At 34.6% G+C, this 14,401-nt stretch overlaps 1 protein-coding gene across 1 annotated transcript in view; it reads right to left on the minus strand.

Moving 5' to 3' along the window:
- Positions 1-14,199, minus strand: part of LOC129274238 (ciliogenesis-associated TTC17-interacting protein-like) — a 32,678-nt gene extending 18,479 nt beyond the window's left edge. The window contains exons 1-4 of the mRNA XM_064108141.1: positions 12,155-14,199; positions 11,205-11,291; positions 5,963-6,023; positions 2,981-3,084 (exon numbers count right to left, since the gene is read on the minus strand). Of these exons, the coding sequence (XP_063964211.1) occupies positions 2,981-3,084; positions 5,963-6,020 (162 nt within the window). The 5' untranslated portion in view covers positions 6,021-6,023; positions 11,205-11,291; positions 12,155-14,199. The remainder of the gene's footprint in view (positions 1-2,980; positions 3,085-5,962; positions 6,024-11,204; positions 11,292-12,154) is intronic.
- Between the last annotated feature and the right edge of the window lie 202 nt (positions 14,200-14,401).

Below are 14,401 nucleotides of genomic sequence, written 5' to 3' on the forward strand. Positions count from 1 at the left end.
AATAAAAATTTAATAAACAGAAATCTCAACTTATACAGTATAGCAATGTTGCATCTTGATGGATAGCAGAGTCTGCATGGAAGAAAGATACTGCTACTGTGACAGCATCTACAGATGAGAATACAGACATATCATTTTTTTTTATAAAAACTATTTTTGTTTTCTCGTTCCATATTGAGAAAAAAATTTAAAGGTGAATTCATCTATTGAAAGATAATTATGAATCAATTCAGTTTTAAAGACTGTTAAAAACTTACATCAACAATTTTAAAATGACAAAGATATGATCATGTAGGAGATATTAGCAGCAGCAATATAAACTGGCCAGCAAAAGAAAGTACCCACTTCTTTCAAAGGCTGCACACAAAAATTCACCCCATAGAAATAAACAATTTTGTACACAGGTATGGTGCAATATCCATTAGTAATTACATACCCAACAGGAAGTGATTATCTTTATTACAAAGAAATAAAATGACATGTACAGCATCTTGGTCACTGAATCAAAAGTCACAAAATGTAACAGAATGAGCCGTCCAGGTTTTACACAAAAGTCAATGTCAAAGGATGAAATAAACCAGACACAAACAACAATGTTCAATAATGTGTATGTCCTCCTCGTGCCTGGACGGCTCATTCTGTTACATTTTGTGACTTTTGATTCAGTGACCAAGATGCTGTACATGTCATTTTATTTCTTTGTAATAAAGATAATCACTTCCTGTTGGGTATGTGATTACTAATGGATATTGCACCATACCTGTGTACAAAATTGTTTATTTCTATGTGGTGAATGTTTGTGTGCAGCCTTTGAAAGAAGCGTGTACTTTCTTTTGCTGGCCAGTTTATGAAGGTAATATGGGAAAGTGTACATGTACATGTGTATTCAACTGTGAATAAACTTTGCCTTTCTCTCCCAATTGACCACTATACTTCGGAACAGTAGCAATCCCTCCGACTTTGATCATGAAATCTATAACAAATCACCATTTTGCGATAGATCTAGCATAATCTATAAGAAAGTACAACTGTAAAACCTTTTCAAAGAAAAAGCTGAGGGGCTCATTTATTGCCTTATGACATGTCATCCACTTTCCTTGGCTTTTCTGGCATTTGGGCTTAACCAGCATTCAACAGGAAAGTGCATTCTGTCTCATCTAAACATGCGTACACATCACAGTACAATTGAAATTCATTTGTCAGTGCAACTGAGGACGGCTCTGGCTTATGCATAATTAAGCAATATTGACTGGCCTCGGGGCGATACGACATATATCGCCCAAACTAGATTTATATCGCCCGAGTCGCAGACGAGGGTGATATCAATTTAGTGAGGGCGATATATGTCCTTTCGCCCCCAGGCCAGTCGATATTGCTATTATTAACCAAATCAGACATCTAGAGCAAAAATCGTTAAAATTTAGATATTTTAGAGTTTAAGAATGGAAATCTATTTGAGCAGACTGGGCCTCTGAACTTTACCATAGTGACGTAATTGAAATGACGCGTCCCTGCATGGCCTAGGGACGCAGGATCCAGCGTTGTCTCAACTTGATTAGCATTGTGACGTATAGCACTGCGCGGTCCAAGGCCGCGTACAAAAGCATGTAGAATACCCGGATTTTAGCTCTGCCTTATTGCCCGCTACATTTCCACGCATTTTCTCATTGACTTTCCTGAGCGGGCAATAAATTTGTCCGTGGTTAAACAAATGGAAATTTATTGACCGACAACCTGATCCCAGTCTTAAGCAGGCAATAATGTAATGAATTTGCCCTGCTCAGATGTCTGATACGGTTAATAATCTATAATATTCTCATCCCTACTTTCACTACTTTGTTCATTTTGCTGCCAGATCAGCAGATATGTCTAAGGTTGGTTTAATAGTCAGGAGTTTATTGACAGTATTTTTTTGGTCAGGAGTCTAACTAACAGTAGGCCCACATGTACCTTTAAAAAGTATCATCATTGTTACAAGCATAACAGATAAGAGACCGGTCCTTGTGAGCATTTCACGAAACGAATAGTGATTGTCACTGACAAATTTGCTCTCGGCCAATCAGACGCAAGCGTTTCAGTAGCTTATAACATATGTCAGTGATATCACAGACAAATATCTTTTTTATGAAATGCTACCCTGGAAGTTTTTATTGACTGAAACATAAAATGGCAGAGAGAGGGAGGAAGAGGATAACAAGAGTGGTTGTGAAGTGAAATGGATACTTTACTGCGGAAACATGAACTTTATCAACCTTGTGGTTAGGCACTTGTGCTCTGAGAAAAAAAATCACAAAATTGGCAATATCAATCAGTCTGATTGGTGTTATCATTATGTTCTTGAAGGCCCATTAATTTTCTGATGGTAATAACATGGGAGAATTACTCCCAACTAAAAGCCAATTATACTTGCTGATTGTCCCAGTAATGAGCTTTCCATGGGAGGAAATGTGTGATTTTCTTTATCATTATTATCTATATTGGATGTCCATGGAGTCTGCATTTTTTAATATTCTTTTTCAGTTTGTTTGTTCTGTTTTTCATATTTTTTTAAAGGTGATTTATGTTTTTGATTTTACATAGTGCACAAGCAAATAAGGTGTACACTCTGTATGTATTCACAAAAACACTAATTCACACAATCATGGCTTGCATTTATTTAGAAAAGTGACAACTCTCAGGCCATTTTATTTTACAGAGGCAAGATGACGCTATTAATTTTTCGCAAGGCTGCCGCTGCCCCCCCCCCCCAAAAAAAAAAAAATGCTTGTTCTATAAACCTAAAGTACTTTGCCAATGATATTAATATACACTAGTATTTATTCAACTTTGAGTGAAATACAATGTACATGTAGCAAGAAGCAAAGGCAATTACAGACGTTATCATTTTGCAATGTGAGCATTCATTGTAGTGCTTTTGCCTTCTCAAGTACAGCGTAGAACTTTTTTTATGAAAAGAATCTAAAGACAGTGTGATACTCACATATGTTGTTGTCCATAACTTTGCTTCACCATCAAATGATACAAAGACGAGATTGTCAGGCACTCCTTTCCTTGCTAAAATCCTCTGAAGTATCAAATTGGAACCTATTTCATAATAAAAGCAAATAATGGAGTGGTAAAAAATACAGATTGGATGAATAATTAATCTACATGTACATTTACACAGTACACACTTGCATGTGTAAAATGCAATCTGAAAAAAAATTTGTCACTGGAACTAATGTACAAATACATGTACATGTATCTATAACATTTAGAGAAAAAATGGTAATTGTTTATTAAAAAAACAACCTGCGACTGATTACAATATTCCAAATGATAATTCAAGCTAGAATCTTTCACAGTGCTTGTAAATTCAACTCTCTACTTCAAAGCCTGGGGAAGAAAAATAATTACAGAAACTGCAGAATTTAATAGCCTGTAGTATTAACAAACAATGCACAATTAGAAAATCAAATTTGTTTTGAATATTTTGTTACCGAGGGGATAGATATTCATGGTGGTAATTCCAGTTATAATTAGATTGTAGAAGTATTATTTTCAGCATAGAGAATTTTTAACAAAACCATACTCCTCATTCTTTCTAGTCTCCTTCTCTCCTCCCCTCTTTCTTTCCTCATTTTTCTTCTCCTCTCCTTCTCCTCTTTTTCTTTATTCTTTCTTCATGCAGAAGGTTGATATCACTATGTAAACTAAATAACTATTAAAATACAATTAAGTTTGTGAGTACCGATACAACTTTCATTTCTTCATTCATATCTTCTAAAAATATTGATGCTTGTCTCAACTCCATACTGTAAAATAAAAAAAATTCTCTTCTACATATGTAAAATGGTTTTTTTCAAAGAGAAAACATGAAAAGGGCTTTGCAGGCATTTACAGAAACATATAATCTCTTCATTTCAATCCACAGGAAGCTCAACTCTAGTTTAAAATGTTCTGGCGCTGCTGTATTAGTGCTCAAATCCAGACTAACAAGCAAATTTATAGGTAATTGCGTAGAACGCTGTGTAAATAGATCTACATGTAGCAGCTATGGACACAGAGGCTCCTCTTGACTAATTCGTATAAAAATCATTAGCCCATATTGTCTCCAAAAGACATGTATATGTACATGTATGTTTGTTTGAGACCAAATATGGGGGGGGGGGGTCATCATAACAAAGTCAAGCATGGCCCTTTTAATACAAATGACTCGAATGTCTGAAATAAATTTGAAGATATCTGTAAAGTACTTAAGTTAAAATTATTGCTCGGCCAGAGCGAAAACATAATGGCCCCGGCGACCACCTTCTGAGCGAAGGCATAAATATATTTTATATCATGTGACATATCTCCATTTCAGAATTTAAAACAGAAATAGAAATAGAGAAACAATCAATTTGCTCATGAAATTTGACAGGTGATTTATTGTAAGGATCATAAATGCCATATCTGTTTCTAACTTGATTCAACTTTAACATCGACATGACCAAGAAATCAATTTGCTCATCATATTAGACATGTTCTTTTTTAAGATATCATGAAAGCCTTTACCCATTTCTAAACTTAATAACTTCTATATTTGTATATATCTGACCATATTCATCCCATACATTGAAACAAAAAGAACTACTTCTGAAGAAAAGAAATACTATTAAAGGAAATTAAATTTAATTCATCACAAAATCAAAGTGAAATTGACAGAAAAAAATTGATCAAGTTAGAGTAAAACAAGAGCAAAATCATCCTTAGTCGTTTTGGATGAAGATGGCATTATTTCATAACTCTCTCTCTGCTCTGTTTGCGTAGAGAATATCTGATAGCTGATATATCCCCAGAAATGAAACACCGAGTACAACCAAAAGAAAATTAATATTTCAATCAAGGTATGTAGATCTTTGTAAATGTCAGGGATCAAAAGAGAGAATAAATCATATCAACTGAATCTCGGCATAGGAATAAAGCAATATTCCTCTTGTCACTTTTTTTATACAATGTACAACACCACTTAAACTGAATCTAAAATTCAGCTTCATCACAACTATACGGTATGTACAGTATATGAAATGTGAAGCAGAGATTCTTAACTGGATCAGATGTGAATTATGGTTGTTAATGTTTCAACTATCAAACTGAATAGTCAATTCTCTATTTCTATTGGATTCTTTAAAGTAAGATCTCATAATCAGGGCATTTTATGTTCATTTCCAATATTTTAATTTTATATAACTTGCATGATTCAAGTGGCATTGAAAAAAAAATCAAAAGGTGTTTATGTATACTAATCTTGTCTATGAGACAGTCCATTGAGAGGTTTCTCTTATAAAGACAAAGTCTTCTGAAGGGAATCTCAGCATATTTAAGAGATTAATATTGTCAAAGATTGAGAGTTTTTTCTGCCTTAATAATGAAAGAAAATCTTTTCCTTGTGTTTAAACAATGTTCAATACCTGAAAATTTTACACAAAATTAAAGTCATTAACTATCTTAAAAAGTAAGGAGTAATTAAGGTTTGCTATACACCATGTCTCAGGGGTCCACTGAATAAAGCACATGTGCAGGCCAGAGTAACAAGTTGAGACACATATAAAGGAAATATGCCTAGCAGAATTCTTTAATGGTGGTACACTTTTGAGATATGAATTTTCTGAAGCATGAATATTTTAGAATATGAATGACTGCTTTAATCTATGAAGCTCTAGAAAGTCCTGTATGGCCTGAAAGTTTGCAATTATGATTACAACAGTATACTAGAAAGGTGACCTTGACAAATTATTATTATATCAAAGCACATTGCAATCCTGAATTATTCAGAAAAAAATATATGTCATAATGTGCAACACAGACCAACTGTTTTGATCAAGAATATTACAACAAATGCAAATCTATGTATGACTGAATTATGTAATCATATTCAGACACCAATGTGCAGAGAAAGAGAAGAGAGAGATAGAAACAGAGACAGACAAAAATGAATTACCTTCTGAAATGAAGCCTTTTAACCTGTCTTCACTGAAAGTTTCTGCTGTTCTTTGCATATCCTGTATAAATCAAACCAAAAGAGAAAAAAAAAAAAAAAAAGTTACATTTGTGATTTTGCAACACCAAAAAAACATTCGTGGAAGGAAGAGATTGTCTTTATTTGATATTTTCCCCTTGATTTGTTTGGATTTGTTATTTCATGCTGTCAGAGTCAATTGGAGTTTCATGCTCTTTTTGAAACGGTTGGTTCAAGCTTATTGCTTCAGCTCAAATGGCTTTTTACAGTGATATGTCGCAATGATATCTTCATGAAGTTTTAAACTTGCATCCATTATGTTGCCTATTTGTCCTCAAAACCCATGGGGGGGGGGGGTTCAGACAGTGATGTAGGATTGGATTCCAGTGCCCTGTTCTTCTTTATACCCCCGTCACACTTATTCGGAATCAGCAGGAATCGAGCAGAACCAGCCGGAATGAAGAACTTTCAAAATTCGTGCCACATTCGGGAGGGAATTTGAAATTTTCACTACTTTTGCAAAAATGTCGTTTGAATACTTAGAACGTCCTTCGATCCCGCCTTGAATGATTCTTGCACATTCCGGGTGTATTGACTGTCGAATGCAGCTCGAATACAGTCGGAACACAGGAAGAATATTAAGAATGCTGTTAGAATGCAGCAAGAATATTTAGAATACACTTCGAATACCGTACGAGTGCGGTTCGATTGCTTCCCGTATATGTACTGCCCGAAGTCTGGTTGGAAGGTACCTCAATTGAATTCAGAAAGGTCGTCGAGTTCGGTTCGAACTTTCAAGAATTCAAATAGAATGCACCTCAAATACTTAAAATGTACTTCGAATGTACTTAGAATGCAACACGAATGTCCCAAACTTATCAAGAATGCCGCCGGAATGGTCCCAGATAGGCTATAAAATGCTTCCGAATCTAGCATTTTCATCAGTCTAGCCCATAACCACCACAGAGTATGGACCTCCTGGACCAAATTACTTTGTTCCAGATTGCTGTCCTCCAGCAAGAACTGCTTGAGAGAGATGTGGAGGACGCCAGAAGAAAAAGGAGGAGAAGACCCAGAAGATATCATGACCGGGTGACTTCTACTGCCAAATGACGTTACAACAGCAGCTGGCCGCGTTTTATGCGATTTGGTTTTCTCTAGAATGCGATCAGAATGCCTCAAATGCTCTTAGAATGTCGTAAGAATATTTAGAATGCAGTCAGAGAACAGTCAGAATGCACTTCGAATGTCGTTCGATATTTCTCCACTTCGAAAGTTTGAACATGAGCAAAACATTCAGGCCGGTCACAAGAATGGACCCGAATGTCTGGAATGCACTCAGAATGCAGTCAGAATTTTTAGAATGCGCTTCGAATATCCAGGAATGTACCAAGAATTTTCATTCCGACGGCATTCCGCCTCTCTCACATTTGAAATAGATTCCCTTGTACGCTGATGTACACAATGTGCAAATGTGGTGGTGGTGGATGAAAGAACTGTTATCGATACCAGCGGGGTCCCTCATCCATTTCCTCAATAAGGCACATGATCTAGAGAATGATATGTTCATACAGTATGCCTACCTATCATCTGAGTAGGTCAAGGGCTACAAAAAAACAGGTTCTCTTGGCACTTTTTGATGGATTGGAAATGCATCATCTTTTAATATTGTGAATACCCACATATGGTATAATGTATGTGTATGCATGTATGTATTTCTTGACTTTGGCAAATAAGATATTTGAGATATATATATGAAAGCATAAAACCCTGCATAATGCTAAAATTACATGTACATGTATACCAGCTGTAGCAGAAATGAATCAGACTAGATAGAAAAAGACAGAGGGATTGTATAGGGTAAGAGATAAAAAATATTGATAAAAGCTAAAAATAACTCCGGAAGAGGAATAGGAAACAATGCTAAAAACAATGATACAAGAAAAGATTTACAAAAGTAATAAAATACAAACATGCAGTGACAATATTAAACTGAGAGTTTTATACATGTACACTGTATACATGCAACATCTGATGTTTGCTTCCTCACATTTACATTTACACATTTACAGAAACAAAGTCTGTCTAGAATGGATTGGTCAAGTGAAGTGAATGGTAATATGGGTGTATTCTTTCTGTTTAGAAGTATAACAATGATGATGAAAATGACAATAATAATGACATTTTCGCATTTATCTTGTCTTTTTTCATTGAATAAAACATAGGTTAAAGCATCATGAAGTTGGCAAAATTTGAAAATAAGTTTCATTAATGGGCATAGAATTGAATACTTTGCTATTTACATTTTAATGATCATCTCATCATTCTCATCAACAAGTTTACCAAAATTCACAAATTCTGAAGGCAAAGTACTGACAAAATCAATGGGACATCCTCCTGCTTTTCTGGGACACTGAAGACAGCAGCAGTGCTGCTATCAAGAAATTATCTGTCAGAGTGGCACAATTATTATCATAAGTGCACAATCAGCTGATTGAAGAATAACATCTAAAACCCATCACCTATTAACATAAACATCGAAATAGGGTACCTTTCTGTGATTTTTAACTGTCCTAGTCCTAGCAACTTGCAGCACGAATGTGAAGCTGCCCGATTTCAAGCAACTTGAACTGCTCATGTGAAGCTCTCTGTTTTTGTAATTGATGCCTTTTATATATTTTTGTATGTTTTCCTTTCCTTTAATGAAATCATTTTTTTAATGTTTTTAGTTTGAATTATATTATACAGGGCAATACTCTTGGTTCCATGAATATTTTTCAATCAATATTAATTTCACACTATCATGTAAAAATGATGTTTATTTTTACACCAATACTGTTCTAAGGGGTGTGTGAACAGGCCTGCTTTGAAGAGAATCCTCTGGAAAGAAAGATTCCATTTGGAAAGAGTAATTCTAAAGGAAAGAAAGAACTCTTACATGAAGTGGTCTCTTGTGAATCCTAATCTCATGCTATCACTTTCAAACGTAGAAATTGAAGAGATTATAGGAAAATAGCCACTTTTCCCACACTGAGATTGATAAGCCTTTCCTAGTACCACAGACAATCTATTAGCAGTGCAAATGTCTTACTATGGAGCCCGAACAATCCTTGTTATAAATTTTGACAAAATCTGTTTCTTCTGCTCTGACTGATCCTGATAAATCTACATCTAGGTGCTATATCTAGGTGTATAGAAAATGCCAAAGTTTATACAGTGTATCTGTATTGATTTTCCTCACATGCAATTCTTAATATGAATTAAACACATTCAGTGGTGTGATTTGACATGCCTCCTATTGTTGATGCATATACTAAAACAAATTAGTTATGATTATGATGAAAATGGTCAATGGTTTCTATAATGTTCCTTTTTTTTTTGCAAAACACCCTTATTATTCCCACATGCAGGCATTTCTCTCAATGCATTGATTCCTTATTTCTTGCCTAAATCTGTTTAACAACATCCAATGAGGAAAAGAAATGGTGTGATTTGGCATGCCTCCAATTGTTGATGCATATTGTAAAAATTAGTTATGATAAAATGGTCAATGGTTTTGGGGTTTTTTGGGGGGAGGGGCAAAACACCAATACATCTCCATGTACACTGTAGACATTTCCTTCAATGCATTTATTCCTTATATCATCTTTTCTTTTTGTATAAATCTGTTTAACATCCAATGTGGAAAGACAAACAGAAATATTCCATTTTAGGTAATCCACTGGTACTGGTTATTATTGATTTTGGTTATACATGTAAGTTTTCTAGGAAAATTGGTGGTCATAGTATTCGGTCAGATGCATAAAAAGTAGCAATTGCTGGAAAGCAATGGCTTCAAGCACAAGGAATTGCTAGCCAAGCAAAAGATTATGTCTTTAATAGCAATTGCTTTATTTCATATGCATAACCTTTGGCTTAAAACCCATTTTCTTGCCTTCACTATTTAAAGCAATTTCTGGCGGTTTGAACAATAGCGACTTCATGCTGGTGCGAATAAGACCCACAGTACAAAGGCTGGACTCTAAATCAGAGGTGTGGCAGTGCAAAATACCGCTTCTCTTATGTACATGTAACATCTTTTTTCTTAGGTGTCAAACTATTCCTTTAACTTGTTTCTAATCTAAAATGTAAATAGTTTCCATTCGTTTTGCACTAATACTGGGAAGAAAAAAAGTTCATGTAGGCTATGTACACCTTGGGTTTCTCTCTCAGTGCATAAACCTGATTACAGACCGAGCACGCCCTGAGTTAGCGAACACTCAAGCTGCTCTGGTGGAGCTTTAAAAAACCCAAGCAAATGCTTATTAAAACGCACAAGCAACGTTTTCGCTCTATGCATACACTTTTCAGAAATAGCTTTTTTAATCATCAAGCAAATGCTTCCAGGCAGTTAGAAATTGCTTAGGCTTACTAGCAAAAGCATTTGCTCGCTCATATTTATACATTCAGAATCAAGCAAAAGCCAAGAAAATGCCTAGCAAAAGCAATTGCTACTTTTTATGCATCTGACCCATTACATGTATATGTTCCTGATGGACATACATGTACATGTATAAAATAACAGGAATATTTGGTCATTACAACTATTTTCATAGGCTAAAATGGACAAAATTTCAAAACCTACACACTTGTCTGTGCACATAGATATGGGTATTACTCATGAACAAAGTACATGGACACGTAGTCTGACTCTGTACGAGACAAACACTGATGAAGGATAAGAAAATTATCCAATAAAGTTTTAAACAAGATCTGATCCTGTAAAAAGAGATTACACCCTTCTCAAACAGAGCCAGAGGGGGATTCATTCTCAGACAAAATATCGTACAAAGGCATCATCCCCTTCTATATGTACATGTACATCCAGCCATGAGGACACGCTCTGCATAACAAGATATTGTACGACCTGTTTCAGTTTGCAGACATCTCACACAATGCAATCACAAAATGTTACAAGAAGTACATGTACAAGGCATACTGCTTCATACCGAGCATCGCCCCCTCCCCCATCCTAGTCTGCAGGCACAGACCCTTATTGAAACTTTGATCAAATGGGTCTCCATGCGAAGACTACCACATACAAACTTGCTGTTTCAATTGAGGACGAGAGGGCCTTCAGTACACAAGGCATTAATAGGCTGCACATTCAGACCCTTGACTAGAGTGAAGGGTTTGCACATTAGACTATCCCACCCTGAGGGTTTAATTTTGGAGACTAACTTACCTGTCCTCGTGAAACAATCTTGTTGAGAACGTATTGACCATCTTTATAAATGATGTGTGTTTTCTTATCAAGCTGGACATCCTCTAACTGTATGGTGAAGAGAGAAAGCGGGAGTGGGAGGGGTGGGTAATAGAGGGAGAGAGTGAGTAGAAGGAAAAGGTGGACAGGAGAGCAAGAAAGAAGGGAGAAGAGGGGCATGCAAAGCAATAAAAATCAGCAAAGAGGAAGAGAGAGGTACAAAGGCAGATAAGAAGAGATCGGGAAAACAAAGTATAGACAGGAAGAGAGAGAGAAAAAAAATAAGGGAAAAAATAATTCATATTACTGTAAGAATAGAATTAATGCCTGATAAAGAATTTACAGTAAACAAAATGCACAATATAAATACATACTACATTCAGATACAGCCCTATAATTAAACAAATTATTTTTTTTAAATAGCAAACAAGAAGAGATCACTTGGGTAATTTCCTGCTTTAGATTTACATTCTTTGTTGTTCATTTGTTTCTGTTTTTTTCTTCCAAGAAACCCTATCATTCTACATGATATAATGAGAAATGAGAGATTTTATTTTAGTACATGTACAAAACTTAAGGGCTTTTCTGGCAACTGTATTAAAGTATTTTAATATCTACTAAAGATCGCAGAGACACTACTACATGTATAAAAATCACAGATTATGTATGCACAATTGGTAGATTTATTAAAAGAGATTATTAATATCTACATGAACTACAGTTTATGTGTAAAAAAAAACTATAATTACATTACATAAAATATCAAAATGCTTTATTTTTCATCTATTCATGACTTGACTGCCCATAAAACGTATAAAATCATAAGTATTGCAAATTATTTGATCCATGAAAGCATATTTCATAATTTGGACATCAAATTTATCAATAAACTCATGACAGAGAAGAAGACAGAAAGAAATTAAGAAACTCACCTCTACATATTCATGGTGATTCTCATCTAAAGTCTGTAGGTTCTTGGAAACATATGCTGGAATTAAATATAAAAAACATAGGTATCAATATGTCGATTTAAAATTTACATTTCATATTCAAAGCTATGTTTGCAAAAATAAGACCCAAAGAAAAATCAATATTAACAGCCTTCATAAGAATTCTTTCCATTATCAATGTTAAAAAAATATCTTAAGAGTACTCAGATTGGTTTTGAGAAAACTTTTAGGATAAAATCAAAAACAAAATTATCACACATTTTCTAACTGTGACCAATACTAAGTTCACCTCTATAGCTCATTATATTTTTGTCCAGCAAATGAAAAAAAAAGAGTTAATCTTTAAAAGCCTGTTTCTCTATACACAGAATCCATATTCGCACAGAAATCCTGAATCTCCATTTTCTAATATTCGAATTGATATAATTCTATACTTGGATTGCAAATTGGATGCAGAACCTTTAGTACAGCTTTTATAAATTCAAAGAATATGCATCCTCTTATAAATTACCTCCGAGCTATTTTCCCTCTTATGCTTCACGCCAAGCTGGTGTTGCTTTTGTATTTTAGTGGATAAATAACTCAAGGCAATCGGAATTGAAGTCTGAATGCATGGTTTCATATTATAGATTTACATACACAATACACATGTTATAAAGCAATGTTTCCTCTTGAAGACTGTCTCAAAGGATAAACTTAATAACTTTTTTATTCAAGGTAGTATTAATCTAGGATATAGAGTACAACATGTAATGTACAAATGGAAAAGCGGAGATAAAAGAAGAAAATTATTAAAGAAAAACTGTTGTTTCTTTTACTATTAAAAGTACAACATGTAATGTACAAATGGAAAAGCGGAGATAAAAGAAGAAAATTATTAAAGAAAAACTGTTGTTTCTTTTACTATTAAAAGTGCTATTACATTTCATGTTTTTTAATTGCAAAATGTATTACCCCTACACTGTAAAAACTACAACTTTTAGGTGTCAAGAATGATATACATTGTAAATGTAACTTTTTGTCAGTGTGAACTCCCCCTTTAATATTCTTGTGAGGGTGTACTGAGTTTAATCAAAGACATTAAAGGAAATCTATCCAAAATGGCACCATCATGGTAATGATGCATATGATGGATCTCCCTCTAAAGAACAATTCCTCATCTTGCGTCCCCTCACTCCTACATGTACATGTAGAAGCATTATCCAGCTGATTTCTTAAGGTAAACATGAAACCCAGATCTCAGACTTTAAAAAAACCCATTCACACAAACAGAATTTATTATAAATATTGATTCAAACAAGAATGAATATATATCTATTGAGAGGACTTATCTCAAAATTGATTGATTTCTTATTATCAACACCTACATGTACTTCTCTAAAATTCATACTTGAATACACATATGGTTGATTTTAGTATTGATGGCACCTATACAGTATGTCTATACCTGTTTGAAGCATGACACAAGTTCTTCTCTTTAAAATGCGATGCATCCAAATACCTTTTGTTGGTTTTGTTTGTTTTAGTTTTTGCCTAAGTTCCACTGAAGTAGTTACAGGTATGTAAAAAAAAAAAAAGGGGGGGGGGAGGTGAGCATGCATTTGTATTATGATTTCGAGAAAAATGTATTTTGTACCCATCTTTTCAGGTGTTCTGAACGGGCCACAGATTGAGCGCATTTGTATGGGGATATATATCAAATGTATCTCAGAGAAGGTGGGGAAAGATGGAAATAACACATCTGTCACTGGGACTGACAAATGGCATACAGTACAAATAAATGAATCTGTACAGTGATAAATTGCAGCGTCCTGATTTAATATTGGTACAGGGATCAAAACGATCAAAGCCAACTCTAATCAGGCATAACAGCAGTTTGGCTCATAAATGCATTAGAAAGTAAATATGCATTTGTCAATGACAAGACAGTATGCTTGATGTGAAATTCTAACTTCGCTCTTTTAGCATTGAGCTCATAAACCTGATGAAATATCAATTTTTTCCAATTATTTCTGCCCCATCTCTCCATCTATCTTTCCCTTTCTTTCAAATACATGTACTATTCACTATGTATTTTTTAATAAACACATTGGAAATGTAATGGCATGCACAAATACATGAAGACTGGAAATCCTCATGTACATGTACAGTGTAGATATAATGTAGGTGAACTTTCATGATATATGTACACTGACACAGTATGTACTCTATCACAGTTGACTCAACAAC

The sequence above is a fragment of the Lytechinus pictus genome, chromosome 13, assembly GCF_037042905.1.
Source record: "Lytechinus pictus isolate F3 Inbred chromosome 13, Lp3.0, whole genome shotgun sequence".
NCBI lineage: Eukaryota > Metazoa > Echinodermata > Echinoidea > Temnopleuroida > Toxopneustidae > Lytechinus > Lytechinus pictus.